The following is a 22103-nucleotide window of genomic DNA, read 5'->3' as shown; positions in this document are numbered from 1 at the left end:
AGACTACTGTACTGGTGGGGGTGACAAGTATTAGCAGTAGTCTAGTAGTACCGAATGGAGTTTAACTTGTTATATAAGTTATGGTGGACGAAACAGTAGGTTAAGCCTCCCGGTGCTGTTACATATATAGAATAGTGAAAATCATGGAGTGAATTATGAACCAGTGAGATCCACAAGTCTTATTTTATTTGCTTTTAAAAATACAGACATGTATACTAGCCCCCTCCATAGAAGCCCACTTTACACAGACATTGATTGATCCCCAGTCGGGAGGCGTGGTGGTGCGGTGGTGCAGTGGGTTGGACTGGGTCCTGCTCTCCAGTGGGTCTGGGGTTCAAGTCCTGCTTGGGGTGTCTTGCGATGTACTGGTGTCCCGTCCTGGGTGTGTCCCCTCCCCCTCTGGCCTTACGCCCTGTGTTGCCAGGTTAGGCTCCGGCTTGTCGTGGAACAAGTGGCTTCAATCAGGGGATGTGTGTGTGTGTGTGTGTGTGTGTGTGTGTGTGTGTGTGTGTGTGTGTGTGTGTGTGAGATTGCCAGTCACTCCATAAGTTGCACCAGCCAGTTGTCTGGAGGGACATAGGGCTTCACAAAAAGAATCAGGTCCTCTGAATATAGGTGCTTCCCACCAGGCCTTTAACTGCAGATAAGGAAATCACTAGACCTGATTTGTACCATCTGTGCTGTAATGAGCTTTGGTGGCACTGCCATGCTTCACCTTCTTTAGTAACTATCCAACAGCCTGTCTTCCCCACCTCAGTTGTCCATCTGTGTGTATAAGTAAATCGAGTGGACAAGGGCTGTTGACTCACCTGACCCCTGCTCCTATCTGTCTTGAATACGTCAGCATCTTGAGTAATGACGCTGCTTGCTTGCAGGCCCGGAAACAGTGTGTTCTTGCGGAGAGTGAGAGGAATTTGGCCAGAAGACAAGCTCCAGTGCAGGATGGAAGATCCAGTTCCTTCCACAATGGTCTCTGGCTCTTCACAGTTTTGGCACCTGACAGAGCGGCGGCGTCGCAAAGCGGGATCACCCAACATTTTCCGAGGTGTGGACCTTCAGTGTCTCCAGCGGCTCTTCCGTGCATCAGGTGATCAGGATGCAGACCAGCGGGCGTGGCTGGTGTGGGGCCATAGTGATGAGGCTGACCTGGCCCAGGCCCTAGATGGGCTCCAGACACACAGCTGCAGGAGCAGGCTCAGAGTGGAACGGGCTCACAGCACCCTCGGGCCCAAATGGCTCTGTGCCTTTGGCCATCTGAGGTAAGGGATAAGTCTGTGTAAACACTGTGGAGTAGAGTTTTGCACTTTCCTGACGGCCATAGTGCAGATATCTGTGATTCTGGAGGGGAAAATTACCCTTGTCTTTGCATTTAGTAATGTTAGCATTTTGTAATGGTCTGTTTCTCCAGGATCAATGAAGGTTCAGCAGGCAGCCCTAAAGAAAAAGAAGAGGAGAATCCCAAGGCTGAATGCAGCACATTTACTGGGTCAGACAAAGACCTACAAGGTTCGGGAAGTGTCCAAGAAACCACATCTACTGCAAACAGGCCATCAGGCTTGGAGCCTTTGGAAAGCAGGGTGACCGTCTCCCTCTGGCATAAGGCTGGGCTCACCAGGCAGAGAAGCGGCAGAAACCCAGAGCGCTACCTTCACCGCATCCTGCATTGATCAGATACCTGGGCCACCTGAGGCAGTGTGCTTAATCTTCCCTCCAGAGAGAAGTCTGCAGTCCAGCTGCAGCTATAGCAAAACTGCTCTGCTCAGTCCCATTTATCTATTTTGTAGACAGGAGCATGGCACAAGTCAGTTATTTCTCATCTGATAAATCCAAAGTTATAAAGAAACAGGAAGGTAACTTGTCATGCTGTTGTCTTTATTTATTTTAAATCTAAATAACAAAGACATAATTCTCAATCTCTTTTAACTTATCCAAAATGTATAAAATATCTATCAGTAATCTGCTGGATGAAAATCTAACCTAAACACAGCTTTTCTACATTCACCACCGAGAGTGAGTGGGCCAACTAAATTGCTTCTGACAGTTTTGCTAAGAAACACTGATGTGTTTAAAGAACTGGCCTTATCAGTGGTTATAATAGACTAAAAATTTGATTGTCATGGGAAACATGCATCCAAAAGACCTACATTTTTTTGTTAGGGGGAAAAAAAATCATTGCAATTTATTGAAACTACTATTCTACAAAGTTTACATAAAAGCTAAGGCTGTGTTGAGTTGAATATATTTATCTTGTTTTTTTGTGTTCGGTATGGTTCGCTACATTTAATTTTGAAACCTTGTTTTTTTTTTTTTCCCCACTGGGCTGCAAGGATGGTCATGGGGCTGCAGTAATGCAGTCATGTGAGGCTCTGTAACTGTGGGCACGTGCCACTAAACCTACTATAACTGAAGCTTTGTTTCCAGGAAATTCTCATCCAGTGAAGGCAAGAAATACTCACGTAGCACTGAAAGCTCATCTTGGAACGCAGCACATTCACGTCAAATCAAATAAGCCTAATCTGCCAGGGTTTAAACTGCGTTATTTTAAAGGGAAACTCCCACGCCCGAGGGGTTGCAGCGGACGCCGTTGGGAAGTTTTCATGTAACGTAGCGTTGCCTTCTGAAACGTGCGATTTACAGTATGCACAACATCCCCATCTAGCGGGCGGAGAGCTACTGTCTGAAAGGGCATGGCTTGTCCAATCTGATCGTTTTGTGGGGGTCGAATAACCGATTTTCATTATGTGAAAAGGTAAAATAGCTTCCCGGACGAATATATAACGTAAAATTAAATGATGTACTATATGTATTATCATGCATGACAATAAAAATTTTAAAAATTATCCAAATTACTAAACGGATACAATGATTTGTGCAACAGTGAATTATTTTATTCTTAAGTATCAGAGAGCTATCAGTCTAAAGAACCGCTTTTTCACTTTTGAAGAGAGCAAGTGCAGCATCTCACTTTGTTTCACTTAATTTACGTTCGTTGTGACGCTTTTTTCGTGCCGTTCATACTCTGCATCTGTCTTTATTTTACGGTGATCCGGAAACCTCGACATTTCGACGCTATCAGTTAAGTTCCTGCATTTTATTTACTTCGAAAAACACGGTGAACTGAAACTTGCATTATTTGTGCTTCCTACCGTGTTCAATCCGCTTAATTATTTTCAACCTGTCTTTTAATGTCATATTTTTTCTTTATAACAGAAGAGGCTATTTTACTTTTCACAATATTTTGAGTTTTTCAATACACACACAGCACAGTGAGTTATTCGGTCTCCAGTTTATAAGGCACTTAGTCCGCAGCGGTTATTTAGTATCACATGACTAATGTCTGGATTTTATGTATTTCGTCTACCAAATCTGGTTCTGCACAGGAAGTTTGGTGGAGCATAATAAACTGAGAAAGCAACCGAAAATTGTGCCAAACAGCTGTTTGAAAAAGACCGTGAGGTGCATTGCATTATGGGAATGGCGTACCCAAGCTCTCAGTATGGTCTCACCTGCCTATTGACGTTTGTGTTTGGGTCCTCTCTTTTGCACCACTATGCTTTATTTTCAAATTTTTAAATGTGTATGTGACATATAGTCTTCCTCTTGAAGCCAGTCCACACACTTAACACAGGCTGGAATCTTTTTTTCTGACTTTACATAAAACTAGACCCAATCAAGAGTGTTTTGTATATAGATCCAGTAAAGTTTAAAAATAGCACCTGTAAAATAAATGTCTGCATTTATGAAGAAAAAAAGTTCAGTATAAAATGAAATAAAATTTCTTACCTCTATTTCAAATACAAAATAATTCCAAGCCGTAGAATGGTGAGGAAGCTTTTTATACGAAGGCCCATGTGCGCTACGACCATGTGCACAATTCAAAAAAGCTTCATGTGCATGATTCAAAAAAGTTTTACAGATGCAAATGAATAAAAAGAACAAAGCATAAAAGAAAACACCTAAAAATACTCAAAGCTGAAAGGCTGTGTATGTGATGTTATTCATTTTAACATGTTAGACAGCTCTTTCCCCTATGCATTAATTAAGGTTTTGTATGGGTTTGGAATAATAAAAATAAAAAAAAAAAAGTCTTGTAAAAAATAATGGAATAAGTAATTCCATTTTCTGTTAATATTTGGTTCTATTTCAAGAACAAATTAGGATCAGTTAATGCGGGTGTAATTGGAACATGTAAAAGTTAAATTTAATGTGTAACACACTGAAGTAACCAGTAGAGAACACTGTGGCATAATTTTAAAACAAGTATTGGTTAAAAACAAGTAATAAATATAATAATGCACTAGTTTGTATGGGTTCAGGATGTAGATGGCTGACAATTCTATACAACCCATTAAAATATCTGAACAGTGAGAAAGGAGAACAGACAAATCAATGTAATATATATTCTCTCTAAATGTATTTTTTTCCTTAAATACAATACATACAAATTGTACAGTGCATTGTCAGAACAATACATGTCAGTTTGGTAGCTACAGCAGTAAATATGAATAAAAAATGCTTTCCATTTGCAAAAAAATGCAAAGTGGGATCTTCCACTGAGGAAGGAACAATGGAGAAAGGTGGATGAGAAATCCTGAAGGGTTTGTGTAACCACTCCATTCCTCCTTTGGCGCAAGATGGACGATTCCACTCTGCTCAGATAAGCATATATTCAGCCCAGTGTTTTATAGTTGTTGCAAGCCACTGTTCTCCACATTGCACATGCAGGTACTCTGCTACAGACCTCTCACGATCCACCACAGTCAGTGCACAAACAAGACATTTCCCCACATAAGATGAACAGAAGCTTCCCCTGCACAACCCCTTCCATGTTTCTAGTGCTTGAAAACAAATGACCTTATCACTGCAGAAAAGGCAAAGCCGTACTTTCACCTCATGGATGCGTACATGTTGTGTACTAGTCTTGGCAACACAGCCTTCAAAGGGAGCCAACAGCCTCATAGAAAAACACCATGATTCTCTGAGTGGGTATCAACCAGCGGACATGCAGGTTTTCAATGGACGGAACAAGGCTTATAAACCTTAGTTTAAACAGGGCATAGCACACGTGTGTGCATGTTATGGGTGCAGCTTTATTTTATGCAGGGTGAATCACAAAGAGAACCATCCAAAATCTTTTTAGTTTAAAGTGCTGACCAAGCAATTCAGAAGACTTCTGTAGAGAAGCAATACACAAAACCGATGATATGGTTCGTTTTCAAAGGAAAATCATTGCCAAAAGAAAGAAATCCATCTCCTGTAATTAGTATGTAATTACCAATCAATCTACTTACTGGAGTTCACATCTCAGACCTGTGAACAGCCAACTTTTTTACTAAAATATGCAGTTTAAACCGCTGTGAATGGCTAGCTGAACACCGAGACTCTGAAAATTAGAACTGAATCCATTCCCATCAGTAAACCTGAATAAAAGATGATTATCTTCAAGCAAGTCTTCCAACTCATAAGTTTTTTTAAAAAAAAAAAAAATAAAAGAATAAATAATAAAAATCAGGCAATGGTCCGAATATAAAAGAAGCCAGGTACCATCTGAGACAAGCAATGTTAAAAATCAGCCTTCCTTGACAACAGTACTGGACTAGGGAGCAGTCTGCCTCTGGTAACCCTGGATCAAAGCAGCAATCCTTTCCTCAGTTCAGGATCGTCACAGTTCACGCTGTGGCCACAGTACCCAAGGTAAAAGAGAAGGAACAATGTTCCTCCAGACACTGGGCCCAAAATTGACACAGGCAGCCTGTAGCTTGGCATGCAGGTCCTCATCCATATCCCTCATCACTAACCACAATGTAAAACATGTTGCTTAGCAACCATGGAGGCCTTCAGGAATGTAAACAAGCCCTGTTAAATACAGGAGAATTACTAAAGGTGTGTGCATGTATTTGCTTGCATGTGTATGCCAGAGTGTGATGAGGAGAGACAGTGAGAACATGAGTTGAATGGGAGGCTATTCTTCACAACTCACCATCTCCACTCTTTGGACAGCAGAAGGCACAGGAAACAGAACAAGGGAAGGTGCTTCAATATTTATGCTCCATCCACAGTGACAATGGCAGAGGAAGGACTTGAAAGAGCACCATTTTACGAAGCTCTTCATTGTTCTCCCTCTTAGCATGCCTCCCACCCCTTGCTATCACTCCTCTGGTAGAAAGAGGCCGAGGGCACTGGTCCCGTTCCTGGCCCCTCCACTGGTCCCACCTCTCTATGCTCTACCACCAAGTGAAGAAAGGCCTTCGGCTCTGGAAGCTCTGGGTATAAGACTCGCTACTGGCTCGCTGGGGGGCTCGTGCTGTCTCTACAATCACTGGTGGCATCTGGACCAGTTGCAGAGGTGTCTTTCCATCCTTTAGTGCCTGGCAGAGGTTTAAGATCTGAAACAAAAAAAGTACAGCTGTGCTTCATCACACAGATGGATCTTGTCCACAGCCACATCCACAAAGGAAGACAGTCAACACCTCACCTGTCCCCGCATTACAGCAATCTGCTTGTGGAATTGCCCTCTGTCAAAGCCTGGGTCCTTCTGTAGCAGCCACACACATGCAGTAAAAGATTAAAGCATATCAGCCATAGAAGAGTATCTTTGTTTCAAGACCAACCTTTTGTAACCATAATCTTAAACCAACAGATGGCATACAGAATCCTTAACAGTGACACATAAAACAAATATGATAAATTAGAAACCAAAAATTAAAATGACAAGCCAGAAGAGAGCCCTAAAGAATCCACCTTACCTTAAAGAGCTCATAAAGGTCTTCTTCTAAGTCCTTGACAAAATTGGGATCAGAGAGCTTGGGCAAGACCAGGTCTTTAATTTCTTGTGAGAAGGGAACCTTTGCTTGTGCTAACCAGGCCCAGTAGAAGGGATCTGCAAGTAGGAAATCCCAATTAAGCAACTTCCAGCAAAATGTATTATGCAAGCACATGCAATGAAACAAAGGACATGGCAACAGCCATGCACCTGCTACAAATACTGAAGCACTTGGGAACCACCCTATTGCACTCTTGAACATCAGTTACTCAATTAATTCTGTGGCTGTACTCACAGGCCCGCCACGAGTCCGGATGCTTGAGAGGAAAAGCCAGCCCATTATCTATGGCTGCTAGCTTGATGATAGGCTCCTTCACCACCACCCAGTCTGCATCCTGGCCAGAGGGACAGAGGATCCGTGGCAGTGGTAGAAAGAAAAACTGAGGCATCATCTCCCCTAAATCCCAGACACAATGGTACCCTCACACCCATGCAAAGTGGAAAAAACTAGTCATGTAATAATATCAGAAATTATTGGCTACATTACAAGGTAGTGATGACACAAATCAGGTCACGTGTTTTGCAACTCTGACTCATCCTCAACACACAAGGCAGCATGAAGACTACACCACGAGGAGTCATAAGCTTTCAGATCAAGTGTGCTTCACGTGTACTATTGTAGTGTTGGACATAATGACAATGCAAACACTGAACTAAAACATCTCAATTTCTACTTACCCTGACACCTCCAGTGTCCATGGGATAGTCATACTTTAATAACCAGTTGTCATTCCCTCGATCTGACATTATAAAACAGGGTTCAGAAGTTGAGGAGAACCAAAGTAATTCCAGTCGTGAGCAACATGCAGTGCAATGAAACAATGAGGATGCAATAATTTTAGTTACACTCCTCTACACAAGAATCTAAAGTTTGAATTTCATTTAATTCCATGAAGCAGCTAGTAGTTAGTTTATGAGCCAAAAATACCACCTTATCCATCACATTATAAAATGCCTTTCCCTTGTGCAGCTCATTAACTCAAATGAACAGAAGTGAAATGTTTTTCCCCTGTGTATGCGCCATTTGTTCCTTCCACCCACCAGAGGGCACTCGAATGCCTACCTGTGTTCCTGATGATGTAATCCAAAACCACGAGCCTCTCGAACTGCAGCTGCAACTGTCGGTTAGTGTTTTCCGGCAGAGGTTCTGCCTCAAATCGCCTCAGCCAGAAGTCCGCATCTTTGTACCCTTCTACGAACAACTGGAACGAACCCACCTGTACGAACACGGATTAAGGGTTTCATAAAGTAATAATAGAGAAGAGTATGTAAAATAATCACCGCTAAACATATTTTAATCGGCTGAAAATTGTCAATAATTCCCGTAACACCACAACCCCGCATTAGACGTTGTTACTGAGAATGAAATGAGTGAATTTGAGCAGGATGAAATACTATCTACTTTCTTTTTTGCATCACAGTGGGCACATCCCTCTGTTTCGCTGGCAAAATTACACTTACTCATTTAGCTGAAACTATTCTCCAAGGCAGCTTAGGGTCAAGCCATCTACCACGATTTACCCATCTGGATTTATACAACTGGATCATTTTTACTGGAGCAATTCGGTGTAAATACTTTGCTCAAGGGTATTACAGCAGGTGATGGAATTCGAACTTGAGTTCAGAGGGGGTGACTAACCACTGTGCTACCTGCTGCATGGGGACTTACCTTGGGTGGAAGTCCTATTCTGTGGAATCGTTGTCCCACCTTGGGCACTTTCTCTAGAGCCAGCCTCTTTCCCCGGGACTTAACCCTGTCAATGGCACTGTAGTTGAACGTCTCACTGGCCAGGTAAACAACCTGCAGGAGAGAGGGGGCACATGTGCTGAGGAGAGCTACAGACAGGTGGCACACGAACACTGCTGTAGCTGGGGCTTCATGCAGAGCCACACCTTGGTCCTAGGCACGATGCTGAGCTCTAACTTCTGGTCCACAAGGCTGGCCCCAGCCTCAGACAGGTAGCCCTGGTTTAGCACCAGGCAGTCCCGGCCAAAGCAGCAAGGACAGCACAGCTTCTGCAGCCACTTGGTCCACTTAGGGTTCAGCTGGCCATAGGGTTCTTCATTCTTGGGCTTAAATACACCAATGATCTTCTGCAATTACAGGGAAACAAGTCAAATAAATGGGTATGGGCAGGGCTAAAACGCTAATGACCAGTTTAATGAAATGCAAGAGAGTGACATGATAATAGTCAGTATGTACTGGCATGCTGATAGTTCATTTGAAAATCCCAACTCAGGTGACCATTTCAATGTACCAATATTTTGAGAGGTACTCACCACCAAGTGAATATTTACAAAGCAAATTACTTTGACAGAGAATATGAATGTCTGTTAAGCAATATTGCATGGCCATACTCACATGGATGGAATGAGGCAAGAATGGGAAGTAAACCATGTGATGTGGATGACTTGATATAAGCAGACTGCCTCCTGCCAGAATAGAATGACCATGCAGCTATCAAAGGGAGGACCCTTCTGCCCAACAGGGCTTTTTAAAGTTGCACAATAGGAATGGTTTGCAACATGTTATGTTAATACGATTAGCTTAACTTTCCTCACATGACCAGCTACTAAATACTAGAAGCCTGAGTAAAGATAGAGCTACTGTACAACTTATCCCAGCTATTACTTTTGTCTTTGTGTTCACTGGTAATACACTTACATCTGCATCCATTCATAGTTGCCTTACTCTAGCAGAAGTGAACATGTCCTTTTGGGATAACAGGGTTTGCAGATGCAGGCTGTACAAAGGTCTGGCCCTGCACAGCAGAAAGGCCAGTGGCTCACAGGCCACCACATGATTCTGCTGAAACTAATCTTCAAACAGTTAAGAAAAAAACAACCATGACCCCCAACAAGTTTAAAAACATGTATGCAATGCAAACTATATCGCTATCATGCTGGTTGAACCTTCCTTCCATGGAGTGTCTGCTGGCATATATGTGTAGGCTTTGGCTGGATCCAAGCTTGCGACATACAAACAAATTTGAGACGAGTACACCGAGGGAAGAGGGGACCCGCTCACTGTACCAATGACCTAATCAAGCTGACTGTGGAAAAAAAAGTCGATAACCACTCTGTAGTTTGCCATCTAGCAGAAACTGCTCCCTGACAGAGCCAAGGTTCAGTCCTACCTATTGATTCAGGCTGCAATATTACCGAAACGATTAATCACCTACCTTACTCAACAACACGTCTGCAAGGCCGCAACAGGAAATTCACAAAAGCATCCTAAATGACAATGCGCCCTACCTGCTCATTCCCGCACCACAAAGGGCACCAGTACCAACACCAATTAGAAGCATATCTGTAAACTCATGAGCTCTCAGGAGAAATATGCATTTGTATTTTCACTTAGCAGTTTGGAGTAACAAGAAAACAAAAGTGAAACAGAACTATCAATGTTTGATAAGTATGTTTGTCAATCAGTACCTATGTTATGATGACGTGTTGATCGGAACTTCCACTCTGTTGGCAAGACTAAGGTATCACTCACTAGTGGGTCCCCACTGAACAATGATAATGTGGGCCATAGCAGCAGGGCCATTTTCCCCATGAGAAATAATAATTAATAGGCTAGGAGCTTAATGTGGAAATTTTGCAGCCAGTTTTTCTCCCAATGATGTGCATGTCCTATACGCGGGACCATGGCATGTGGGGAAAGAGGTGACATCGCCGCCACCCCCCGGACGTCGCACTCAGCCCAGGCATACTCCTTCAACGGCTGCACAAGAGAAAGTGGCCCAATTTAGTCATCCATAATTGATCTGGAGCGGGCTGGGCAACGTGTGTGGGCCCCGCAGTCGCACTGAGCGCTCCTGAAAGCGCTGCGGAATGTTGGTGAATCCAGGCCGAGCCCGCGCAGCGTTCCGAGGCACTAAGAGTCGAATCCCCTGGCCATCATCAGCAGAAACAAACCTCCCGTCTACCTCACCTAACACCGAAATTAAATTGCGACAGAACAAAACCCTAAGTCCCGCCTCAGTTTAACTTTTACTTCCACCTGTGTGCTGAGCGCGGAGCCGATGAGGCTCACCCCCTGAGAGTCTTTCACGAAGTAGCTGCCGCTGGAGCCCTGATAGATCCTCTCAGGGAAGATACCCTCCTCGATTGCTCGCTCAGCTCTCCGGATGATCTCCCTGAACTCCGGATCTTCGGGGAATTCGTTCCTGTGCGCGTCCCGCGGAGAGCCGCCTCTGTCCCGCTCCAGCAGCGGCTGCCGCTCCCGGCTGCGTCCGGGGCTCCCAGCCGACACCCGCACCACCGAACCCGGCGTCCCCCCAAATACGCCTCGGGGACTGGTAGGCTCCGTGGGACAGTAACTGAAATCCGTGGAATCCCTAAGCGGGGAGACAAGCGGACTTGTTTCGTCCATGGTCAACAGAGACAACAAGGTAAAGCAAGACTGTATGAGGCGAGAGACCGAAATCCAACTATCTGCAACGATCTAATCTGAAATGAGTCTCAATAAACAGAGCAGCTGACTGTCAGCTTCCGGGAAACAGCCCTCCCACTCAGGAGAACCATTCGCCAATGACGCCAAAGTGCAGCCAATGGTTGGAAAGCACGTCTGCTGCCATTGGCTACTGCATTAAACCCCAGCCTTTAAAGTACAACCGAGATTGTACTGTATACCTATATGAATTCTGTATGTGGATTTTTCTAATAATTTTGAATTAAGACATTCTTAGATTTAGCATTTCTTTTACATCAGTAAGTACGCCTGTTTACATACAGAACAAAATACTGATGGTGGTAATACAGCAGCCACGAATTTGCTTTCATGGATTATGTGAAATAACCATACAGGAGATTTTTCTTTTGTACTAGTAATATGACGGATAAGGTTTAAGTAAAAAAACTATTAAGTTTACTCAGCCGTGTATTTATGTGAAATAAAACTTTATATTATAATGAAAAAATACACGTTTCATTAATCGATCGAGCGTGCCAATAGTCATCTATCCTGCTGGTATAAATGAAATGTATAAACAATGGTGATAATGGTTATTTCAGTAATGTAATTATTAAACTTTCGCTTTTTTCTCATTCACAGTTTCATTCAAATTGGGCATGTTATATCAGACATCTGCCTTAGCACTACTGAGAATAATTGTTTTTTTTAATTGATAAAATGCCATACTTCTCACGCAGGCAGTTTTGTTCGTTCCCTCTGGCCTTTCCGTTTACTAAGTGTATGATGCGTCACAATGACGTCACGCTGCAGCGAGTCACATGGCAGGATCCAGCCTGTCCTTTATGAACACCTCATCCGAAGTGCTGATGTAGAATTCTGATGGAAAAAAAACACTGAGACACAATTCTTGACACCAAATCTACTGTGCACTGATTTATACATAAAGAAGTTGTAGAAAACTAGTGGTGTAATTTGGTAGCTTACTGTATTCGAAGCCCAGTATCTAGCTAGTTGCATGTCATTCTAAAATCACAACCGTGGCTCATTAAAGATTACAATCCAAAAATTAACAGACAGAGGGGAGACTGGTGAATAAAACGCGATAAATGGAAATATGTATCTAACTTAAATGTAAGGTATCATAGAGACCTTATGGCATATATCTCTTTTTAACAAATAATAATTTAAGAATTTCATAACCAAATGCAGTTTGATGCAACACAAATTTTAAATCGTGTATTAATCCGAATACAGCAATAAGAACAACCACAATGTTAAAAAACAAATTTACCAAAGATCTTTCCACATTCCAAGTCTCAAAAACCAGAGTTGGCGCTCGAGGTTTGGGTCAGCCAGGCACTCAGCCCAGACCACCGCCCAAATCACAATGCACCGGCCCCTTACGGTCTCTCCGGCAGGTGGTGAGCCCACCGAAGAGCGGCTCCACGTCATGGCTTCGGGCTGAGCCCGGCCAGGCCCCGTGGGCATAGACCTGGCCACCAGGCGCTCGCATGCGAGCCCCCCCCCCCCCAGGCCTGGCTCCAGGGTGGGGCCCCGGTGACCCCATACCGGGCAGGGTAAACAAAAGCCTTGGTTTTAGTTTCTTCATAAGGGGCTTTTGAACCGCACTTTGTCTCATCTGTCATCCAGGACCTGTTTGCCATGGGAGACCCTACCAGGGGCATATAGCCCCAGGCAACATAGCTCCTGGAGTCAATTTCAGTTTCTGTGCTAATCACGGTTTATCCATAACAAACACCATGTTCATGCATAAGGGTGTCCATCAGTGCACTTGGCACCAGGACACCCTAGGTCGGAGGTCGATGATCGACTTTGTAGTCGTTTCTTCTGATCTTCGGCCATATGTCTTGGACACTCGGGTGAAGAGAGGGGCTGAGCTGTCAACTGATCACCACCTGGTGGTGAGTTGGATTCAATGGCGGGGGAAAAAGCTGGACAGACCTGGCAGGCCCAAACGTATAGTGAGGGTCTGTTGGGAACGTTTGGCGGAGGCCCCTGTCAGAGAGGTCTTCAACTCCCACCTCTGACAGAGCTTCAACCAGGTCCCGAGGGAGGTGGGGGACATTGAGTCTGAATGGACTATGTTCCACGCCTCCATTGTCAGGGCGGCGGCTCGGAGCTGCGGCCATAAGGTCTCCAGTGCCTGTCGCGGCGGCAATCCCCGAACACGGTGGTGGACACCGGAGGTAAGGGATGCCGTCAAGCTGAAGAAGGAGTTCTATCGGGCCTGGCTGGCTCATGGGACCCCTGAAGCAGCTGACGGGTACTGACGGGACAAACGGAACGCGGCTCTGGCAGTCGCCGCGGCAAAAACTCGGGCTTGGGAGGAGTTCGGTGAGGCCATGGGGAAAGACTTTCGGTCGGCCTCAAAGAGATTCTGGCAAACCGTCCGGTGACTCAAAAGGGGGAAGCAGTGTTCCGCCAACACTGTTTACAGTGGAAGTGGTGCACTGCTGACCTCAGCTGAGGATGTTCTCGGGCAGTGGAAGGAGTACTTTGAGGATCTCCTTAATCCCTCCGACACACCTTCCGTAGAGGAAGCTGAGGCTGGGGACTTGGAGGGGGACTCGTCCATTACCCTGGCTGAAGTTGCTGAGGTAGTCAAAAAACTCCTCGGTGGCAAGGCTCTGGGGGTGGATGAGATCCGCCCCAAGTTTCTCAAGTCTCTGGATGTTGTGGGGCTGTCTTAGCTGACACGCCTCTGCAGCATTGCGTGGAGTTCGGGAACGGTGCCTCTGGACTGGCAGACTGGGGTGGTGGTCCCTCTTTTTAAGAAGGGGGACCGGAGATTGTGTTCCAACTATAGAGGGATCACACTCTTTAGCCTCCCTGGGAAAGTCTATGCCAGGGTACTGGAAAGGAGAATCCGACCGATAGTCGAACCTCGGATTCAGGAGGAGCAATACGGTTTTCGCCCTGGCCGTGGAACACTGGACCAGCTCTATACCCTCACTAGGGTGTTGGAGGGTTTGTGGGAGTTTGCTCAACCAGTCCACATGTGTTTTGTGGACCTGGAGAAGGCATTCGACCGTGTCCCTCGTGGCATCCTGTGGGAGGTACTTCGGGATTATGGGGTTCGGGGCTCGCTGCTACGAGCTGTTCGTTCCCTGTATGACCGGAGCAGGAGCTTGGTTCGCATTGCCGGCAGTAAGTTAGACCTGTTCCCGGTGCATGTTGGACTCCGCCAGGGCTGCCCTTTGTCACCGATTCTGTTCATTATCTTCATGGACAGAATTTCTAGGCGCAGCCAGGGAACGGAGAGTGTCTGTTTTGGTGGCCGCAGGATCTCGTCTCTGCTCTTTGCGGACGATGTGGTCCTGTTGGCTTCATCAAATCAAGACTTGCAGCGTGCACTGGGGAGGTTTGCAGCCGAGTGCGAAGCGGCGGGGATGCGAATCAGCACCTACAAATCCGAGGCCATGGTTCTCAGTCGGAAAAAGGTGGATTGCCCCCTGCGGGTTAGGGGGGGAGCCGCTCCCTCAAGTGGAGGAGTTTAAGTATCTCGGGGTCTTGTTCACGAGTGAGGGAAAAAGTGAGCGGCAGGTTGACGGACGGATCAGTGCGGCGTCCGCAGTAATGCGGTCATTGCACCAGTCTGTTGTGGTGAAGAGGGAGCTGAGCTGTATTGTGGTGAAGAGGGAGCTGAGCCGTAAGGCGAAGCTCTCAATTTACCGGTCGATCTACGTTCCTACCCTCACCTATGGTCATGAACTCTGGATCATGACCGAAAGAATGAGATCGCGGATACAAGCAGCAGAAATGAGTTTCCTCCGCAGAGTGGCTGGGCGCACCCTTAGGGACAGGGTGAAGAGCTCAGTCACCCGAGAGGAGCTCGGAGTAGAGCCGCTGCTCCTCCGCATCGAGAGGAGCCAGTTGAGGTGGCTCGGGCATCTGTTCCGGATGCCTCCTGGACACCTCCCTGGTGAGGTGTTCTGGGCATGTCCCACTGGGAGGAGGCCTCGGGGCAGACCCAGGACACGTTGGAGAGACTATGTCTCCCGGCTGGCCTGGGAACGCCTTGGGGTTCCCCCAGAGAAACTGGAGGAGGTGTGCGGGGAGAGGGAAGTCTGGAGGACTCTGCTCGGACTGCTGCCCCCCCCGACAGGAAGATGGATGGATGGATGGATCTTTCCACAAGCAACAAACAAGATCCTTTACTTTTCACTTCTCAACTTCTCATATTTAATCCACCTCAAAAATAAAGATGCTCATACATCCATCATAAAACTTTCACAAACAATAATCTCATATTCCAAATTAATATCTATAGAATCCAACAACACTTCTAAAACAAACCAAACCATTCATACATTCTATAATGTCCTGCAGGGGGGCAGGGGGGGATGGGAAACACCCCAAGCGGGACTCGAACCGCAGACCCGCCAGAGAGCAGGACACGGCCAGGCCCGCTGCATCTCCACCCCAGCTCATCACACATAAAATGTAATATTAAGATTAAATCTTATAATTTCTACAATAGTCTCGGCTCCCACAGCAAATTACACCCTTCAGTAACATTAAAACAATAAAGACAAAATTGAAAGTTAAATCGAACGAGTTCAATTTAAAATCGTACACAGCAGCCAGTGTTGCTTCTAAAACACAAAAAAACGCAGCAATAAACTACACACTTCAAAATACCAAAATACGAGTATACACACATCTCAGACACGGTGAATTATTTGCTCTCCCCGAACACCCGTAATTACGGTAATGAAGGGTCACATTGCTGCGTATGTGACGTGAGCAAGGGGATGTTTCGCAGTGCAACGAGTTCTGCATTTTCAGTGGGTGATATCGGCGTAGGTGTTCCTCTTGGCAGCTACTGTTCCTGGCTCGTCCAACTGTGCCCTTGAAGCCGGGCTTGTCGTCGTATATCACTGCAGGTTTAAGATTTGAGGAGAAGGCACCTGCATCTCTAACATCTGAATTCAAACCAAGAAGTTGAAGTGGTTTTGTCGGAATGGCTGCGTATAAGCTGGTGATGATCCGTCATGGAGAGAGCTGCTGGAACCAGGAGAACCGATTCTGCGGCTGGTTTGACGCAGATCTAAGTGAGACCGGCGTACAAGAGGCCAAGCGAGGCGGACAGGCTCTTAAAGGTGATGCTACTGTAAACTGGAATACATCAATTCGATTTATTGTATTCAGCTAAAGTTGAACATTTATATAACATTAACTTAAGAAATTCTCATTCACCTAAATTAGAGTGTTACATGCGACCTAACATCAAGTGAGCCTGAATCCAAAGAAACAGAATTGTAACAAATTTTAATTCAGTCTGGCTGAAATAAAAAAGAAAAAAAAAAACATTTTCTTTAAAATTGCATTTAGTGTTTCGTTTTTAAGTCTAGTTTCTCGGATAATACCATAAATATATTGGATGAATGGATTTAGTGCAGTGAAGAATTTACATTTGTCGTCCTTCTGTATGAATACACATTTGATTGAATAAGTGTTTTTTATATCTACTAACCACATTTATTCAGCCAACTTTCCACCTCCTTTCGTTTTGTGGTAACGGTAAAGCGGAGCCAATAGTCTCCGCCCTTCGACAGTTTGGACCATTCAAAGGGCGCATATTCTAATTAATAAATATAGTTGCCGCCCACCGACTGACGTGGGAAGATGTGAACGTGCCGCTCTGAACGTGTGTTTGCCGCAAAGACGAGCTCTAGGATGATTTTACGGAGTAAAGTGTCAGGGCTTTTTCTTGCTGTGTCTCATGTGCTGAGACTAAAAGGCTGAGAAAAGGTTCAGTAACTGGTGATTCACCCAGTTCCCTCAATGTAAGAATGATGTAAATGACTTGCAGTGTTACACACTCGGAAGACGTCAAATTATCTGTCCATCCCTCCGTTTACATTAACCACTTGTCCCGATCAGGGTCGTGGGGGTCCAGAGCCTATTCCAGAATCAATGGATACAGAACTAAGGGGGGAGGGCTCCATGCTTATTGGGAAGCCAGTCCATTGCAGAGGGGTTAAATTATCCAGGAAAAAACAATTTCACAGAGAATTTTCTCCATTTTGACACCAGTGATTGAGATCTTAAACCATATTTGCTTTTTAGACATCACTTTTACCCAGTCTGCCTTTCTCCAATACCCTTTACAGAAGCAGGTTATGAATTTGACATGTGCTACACCTCTGTGCTGAAAAGGGCCATCCGTACACTGTGGATCGTGCTGGACAGCATTGATCAAATGTGGCTGCCAGTGCACAGGACTTGGAGGCTGAACGAGCGTCACTATGGTGGCCTGACAGGCCTCAACAAGGCAGAGACAGCTGCCAAGCATGGAGAGGCACAGGTCAAGATCTGGAGGCGCTCCTATGACATTCCCCCACCACCCATGGATGCAGAACATAACTACTACTCTGTAATCAGTCAGGTATTGCCGTCTATGTAATAAAGTTACTGATTATAATCACTAGTAGGTGTATGTTTATAAGGTATGTGAAATGGAATAATATATTAGTTGTACAGCAGTACAGCTATTTTGTTAACTAGTTCTACCACAGTCTGGGTGATAGCTGGTAGCATAGTGGTTAGAGCAACTGCCTTCAGACTCAAAGGTTGCAGGTCTGAATCTCACCTCTGGCTGTAGTACCCTTGAGCAAGGTACTTATCCTAAATTGCTACAGTAACAAATTACTCAGCTATACAAATTGGTAAATAATTGTAGGTAGATTAACATTGTAAGTCACTTTGGAGAAAAGCATTAGCTAAATGAATGAATGTACTGTAAATGTGACACTGCAAATTATAACGTGCTTACAGATATCACTGGAGATGTAGATGAGCCCTAAACTAAGGAGGTGAGTTAGGGCCTGTGCATAGATGGTCAGAGTTGCTGAAACATATCTGCCAATGCTCAGTGCATTCTTTTACAGAGCAGCCTGCTCAGATTCAAGTAAGTTCCTTTCTTTCTGGATGTTGTAATAACAGCTCAGACATGAGTGGAAGTTAATATATTGCAGCGCTGTGTTACATAGTACACATTTCAGAGTCCAGGTGAAGATGTTACTGAAAAGGGCTGAGTAGTTAGGATACTGATTGAGAAATTCCAGAGATAAGAAGGCTAAAGGTTAAGAAAAATTTTCTTACTGATTTTTGAAGAGATTCTTCAACATCAGTAATAAATTCCCATTTGAATATTACTTGTGCGGTGCACTCGTTTAATGTTAAGTAATTGTGACAGTGCTACACCATTTTACATGCATGAGTGTTCCACATAAATATTTTGGCAACTTCTGCCTTAGTTATGAATGAGTAAAGTTCAAACTGTATAGCAGTCAAGGCAGAATGATGCTGCCACACAGTGGTGACAGTGCAGAGTGTGACCTCCTGCGAAGAAAGTTTTATTTGATTCTAGCTTCTATATATAACCTCTGGCTGTAGTATCCATTATTGTTCAACATGGTAATTAGAAATAAATCACATATGTATCCAGTCTTTAAAATAGTCTCTTTTTTTAGTATTTTGTCATCTTAGGTTTCAAGGTACAAGGCATGATAGCAAGCAATTCTAAAACATTTTATTTCAGTCAGCACTATGCTAACTAGCTCTGATCCCTGCAGGACCGTCGTTACGGCGACCTGACAGAGGACCAGCTCCCCACCTGTGAGAGCCTCAAGGACACAATTGCCCGTGCCCTGCCTTTCTGGAACGAGGAAATTGTTCCACAAATCAAGGAAGGGAAAAGGGTATTGATTGCTGCCCATGGCAACAGCCTAAGGGGAATTGTCAAACATCTGGAGGGTGTGTAAAATAATGTGTAATGGAAGTGCAGCTCCATACAGCCATATCTTATACTTTGTCTCTGTCTTTCCTTCTGTTCTAGCTCTTTTAATTTGTGATATTATTCTTCATGTCTTATATTTGGTCTTGTGGATGTTGCTGGTTTATTACAGTTTGCTTAATTTTTAATTTTTTTTTTGCATTTATTTCCTTCTGATATAGTATGTTTCCAAACAAAAAACAAATCTGCAAAACAGAAATGTTTACATATTATCAACATATTTATTTGGCTTACCAGGCTCACTGCACATGTTGCGTTGTTCAAGCTGTGCTGTTGTTAACAGGCATGTCAGAAGAGGCCATCATGGAGCTGAACCTACCCACAGGGATCCCCATCCTATATGAGCTGGACAAGAACCTGAAGCCAGTGAAGCCCATGCAGTTTTTGGGGGATGAGGAGACCGTACGCAAGGCCATGGAGGCCGTGGCAGCCCAGGGCAAAGCCAAGAAGTAGTTCTGTTGTATGAAACATTAGAACAGGATATGGGGGCTCTGGATGGTGTGGAGGGTAGGTTGCAAGTCACAGAGATATAGGGTCCACAAATGTTCATGTGGCTCACACATACTCTACACATGAGTGTTTCAAGTGTCTCGGTTCTTACCAGTAAGTGAAAATGTCTGGATATTTAATACTTGGTATGAACAGAAGAAGAAAGCTATACATTCAAACTTACAGCTTTTTAACCCACAGGTTCAACTACTTGCAGATGATTGGTTTAGCACTTTATGAAGTTACTGAAAGTTATTAATGATCATTCTTGTGCATTTGAGTTCATCTGAAGTGACTGAAGTGAAGTGTTTTTATGGAACCTTTATTTCAGCTGGAAACAAAACTTCAATGTTTTATATTTTTGTTGCCTCCTACCAGTGGCTAATAAAAGCAAAAAAGGAAAGCAAAGGTATTCTGTTTCCATCTGAATAAGGTAGCTTAAAGAAGCTTAATGACATTGCATGGGCATGTCCAGCAGCTAATATTACATTCAGTATTTCCCAGTAAACGTTCCCCTCTTATCTACTTTCTGCACATTCCAGAAATGAATGATTAAGAGCAGGACAACACTGCTGTTTCTGAAATATGTTTCATAGTTACAGAGCCAGTCTCACTGTCAAAGAACATCTCTGAGAGCTCCCTCCAGCCCTCAGGTCCTGTGCTAGTACTTAGTGAGCATAGAGTTGTGCAGCTCAAAACATGTCTGTATGCTTGCCTTTATATGTATGTGTGTTTGAGAGACATGTTCTGTCACAGACAATAAACAAAGGATTTACTTTATCAACAAAGCAGTGTTGTGTTTGGCGTACAAGTGATTATTTCTGAATAACCGAAGACAAAGGATGGTCACTGACTAAATGCAGAGGAGTCAGGATGGGGTTTTAAAACTACCCCTATATTTAAAGTCTTTAACATCATGACTGTATTATTTAAAACTTTGCTGAGGTTAAAAGGATCCTTATAGAAAGACTTCAGATAACACAATATACTAGATTGCTTGAGGGTCCAAAGAGATGTGAATAAATTATTTGCTTTGAAGAGGCTTAATCAATCAGCCCCCAGCAACTACATACTGATTAACTAATGCATTAAAGACTATTAGCGTGAAGGTAGTTTCAAAATCCGATCTTAGTTCAGCATGTCGTGGAGACAGCTTTACCAGTAACCATACCGAAACGATACTGTTGGCATGTCCTTCTATGCAATGGACCATGCCATTTCAAAGCAACATAGCTGGAAAATGGCAAAGCCTGAGCAAGGCCTGCATAACTAGAAATGTCTGACTGCTTCAAATCCCCTTGTGGTCTATAATCTATATGTGTGTTAACAGCCATTTTTAGATTTTTCTTCCCGGTATCATTGGTTTCACCTTGTCACCAGCAACTGTGACTGCATTGCAATGCTATATGAAAATAGTTTATCATCAACTGTGCACATTTTGCTTCAAATCCTTTAAATCAAAGTATGGCCAGATCCTCAGACAATAGAACATAACAGTATATGCAGACCTGTTAAATGTGGTCTTTCATGTGAAATATTTTTAAAAAGCGACATGTATGAAAACTGTAGTAAACAACCATATTTAATAAGAAATTTAATTTAAATATTTAAAAAAGTGATTATCACAAGGGGGCGCAGTGGGTTTGGCCAGGGCCTTCTCTCTGGTGGGTCTGGGGTTCGAGTCCTGCTTGGGGTGCCCTGTGATGAACTGGCATCCTGTCCTGGGTGTGTCCCCTCACCCTCCAGCCTTGACCCCTGTGTTGCCAAATTAGGCTCCGGCTCGCCACGACCCCATTCGGGACAAGCGACTTCAGCTAGTGTGTGTGCGCGCATGTGTATGTATGTAATTATCACAGAATTCCAGCAGCCTTAAAGCTAATATATCAGTTTAATCGAGAACCCCTTAGGCTGTGATTCACATTTCCAGCGCGCATCTGTGCAGCACCAACTTATTCAATGGGCTTTCCTCTGACGCTACATTTTACCAACATCTACATTTGTCCCAATTTCCAGAATTTTATTGTAATTAATACATGTAATGTTATTTTCCGTGATCAAATAATTAAAATGCTAGTGTCATCATCGATTTCCTAATATTTTCCTCTCTGCCCTATCTTCCACTCTCTTTGTCCACTGTCTTCCAGACCAGCATTCCCCAGTGCCACCCCATGGCTGATTGATACGTTATGTGCTAAGAGGACCAAACTCCAGGCTATAGAGCGAAGATGGCGAAAATCCAAGATTCGCTCGGACCTCAATGCCTACAGTTACCTTTAGCTACTTTTCACTCTGCTGTCTCTTCAGCTAAACCCTCCTTCTACCACAATAAAATATAGTGTGCAACTAAAAAAAAAAAAAAGACACAGACTCTTTGCCACCCTCTCATCCGTTCTGTGTCCTCCACCACCTTCTCGTCCTTCTTCTCTCACTGCTGATGACTTTGCTTTGTTTTTTAGAGACAAAGTCAAAGCAATCACTGACAAGTTCTCAGAATCACCCTGCCCCGTTCGCGCAGGACCTCCCTGCGAAGCTATGCACTCCAAATTCAA

General features: G+C 44.2%; 2 protein-coding genes across 2 annotated transcripts; one reads left to right on the top strand and one right to left on the bottom strand.

Annotated features, from left to right (window-relative positions):
* Nucleotides 1-5489: 5489 nt before the first annotated feature.
* LOC108942648 (phosphatidylinositol 4-kinase type 2-alpha) lies at nucleotides 5490-11338 on the bottom strand. The gene is made up of 9 exons (XM_018766108.2): nucleotides 10863-11338; nucleotides 8717-8917; nucleotides 8493-8624; nucleotides 7887-8040; nucleotides 7502-7563; nucleotides 7059-7158; nucleotides 6747-6880; nucleotides 6476-6535; nucleotides 5490-6386 (listed from the first exon to the last, which is right to left on the bottom strand). The coding sequence occupies exons 1-9, from the start codon at nucleotides 11199-11201 to the stop codon at nucleotides 6225-6227; spliced, it is 1344 nt and encodes a 447-aa protein (XP_018621624.2). The 5' UTR covers nucleotides 11202-11338; the 3' UTR covers nucleotides 5490-6224.
* Nucleotides 11339-16031: 4693 nt separating this feature from the next.
* On the top strand, nucleotides 16032-20331 carry LOC108942599 (phosphoglycerate mutase 1). Its single transcript, XM_018766037.2, has 4 exons — nucleotides 16032-16366; nucleotides 17381-17655; nucleotides 18845-19025; nucleotides 19349-20331. Exons 1-4 carry the CDS (start codon nucleotides 16228-16230, stop codon nucleotides 19516-19518), a joined length of 765 nt encoding a protein of 254 aa, XP_018621553.1. The 5' UTR covers nucleotides 16032-16227; the 3' UTR covers nucleotides 19519-20331.
* Nucleotides 20332-22103: the final 1772 nt, after the last annotated feature.

This window comes from Scleropages formosus, chromosome 8 (genome assembly GCF_900964775.1).
Source record: "Scleropages formosus chromosome 8, fSclFor1.1, whole genome shotgun sequence".
Classification (NCBI taxonomy): Eukaryota; Metazoa; Chordata; class Actinopteri; order Osteoglossiformes; family Osteoglossidae; genus Scleropages; species Scleropages formosus.
The sequence above is the reverse complement of the archived record's forward strand: the minus strand, read 5'-3'. Positions and strand labels throughout refer to the sequence as shown.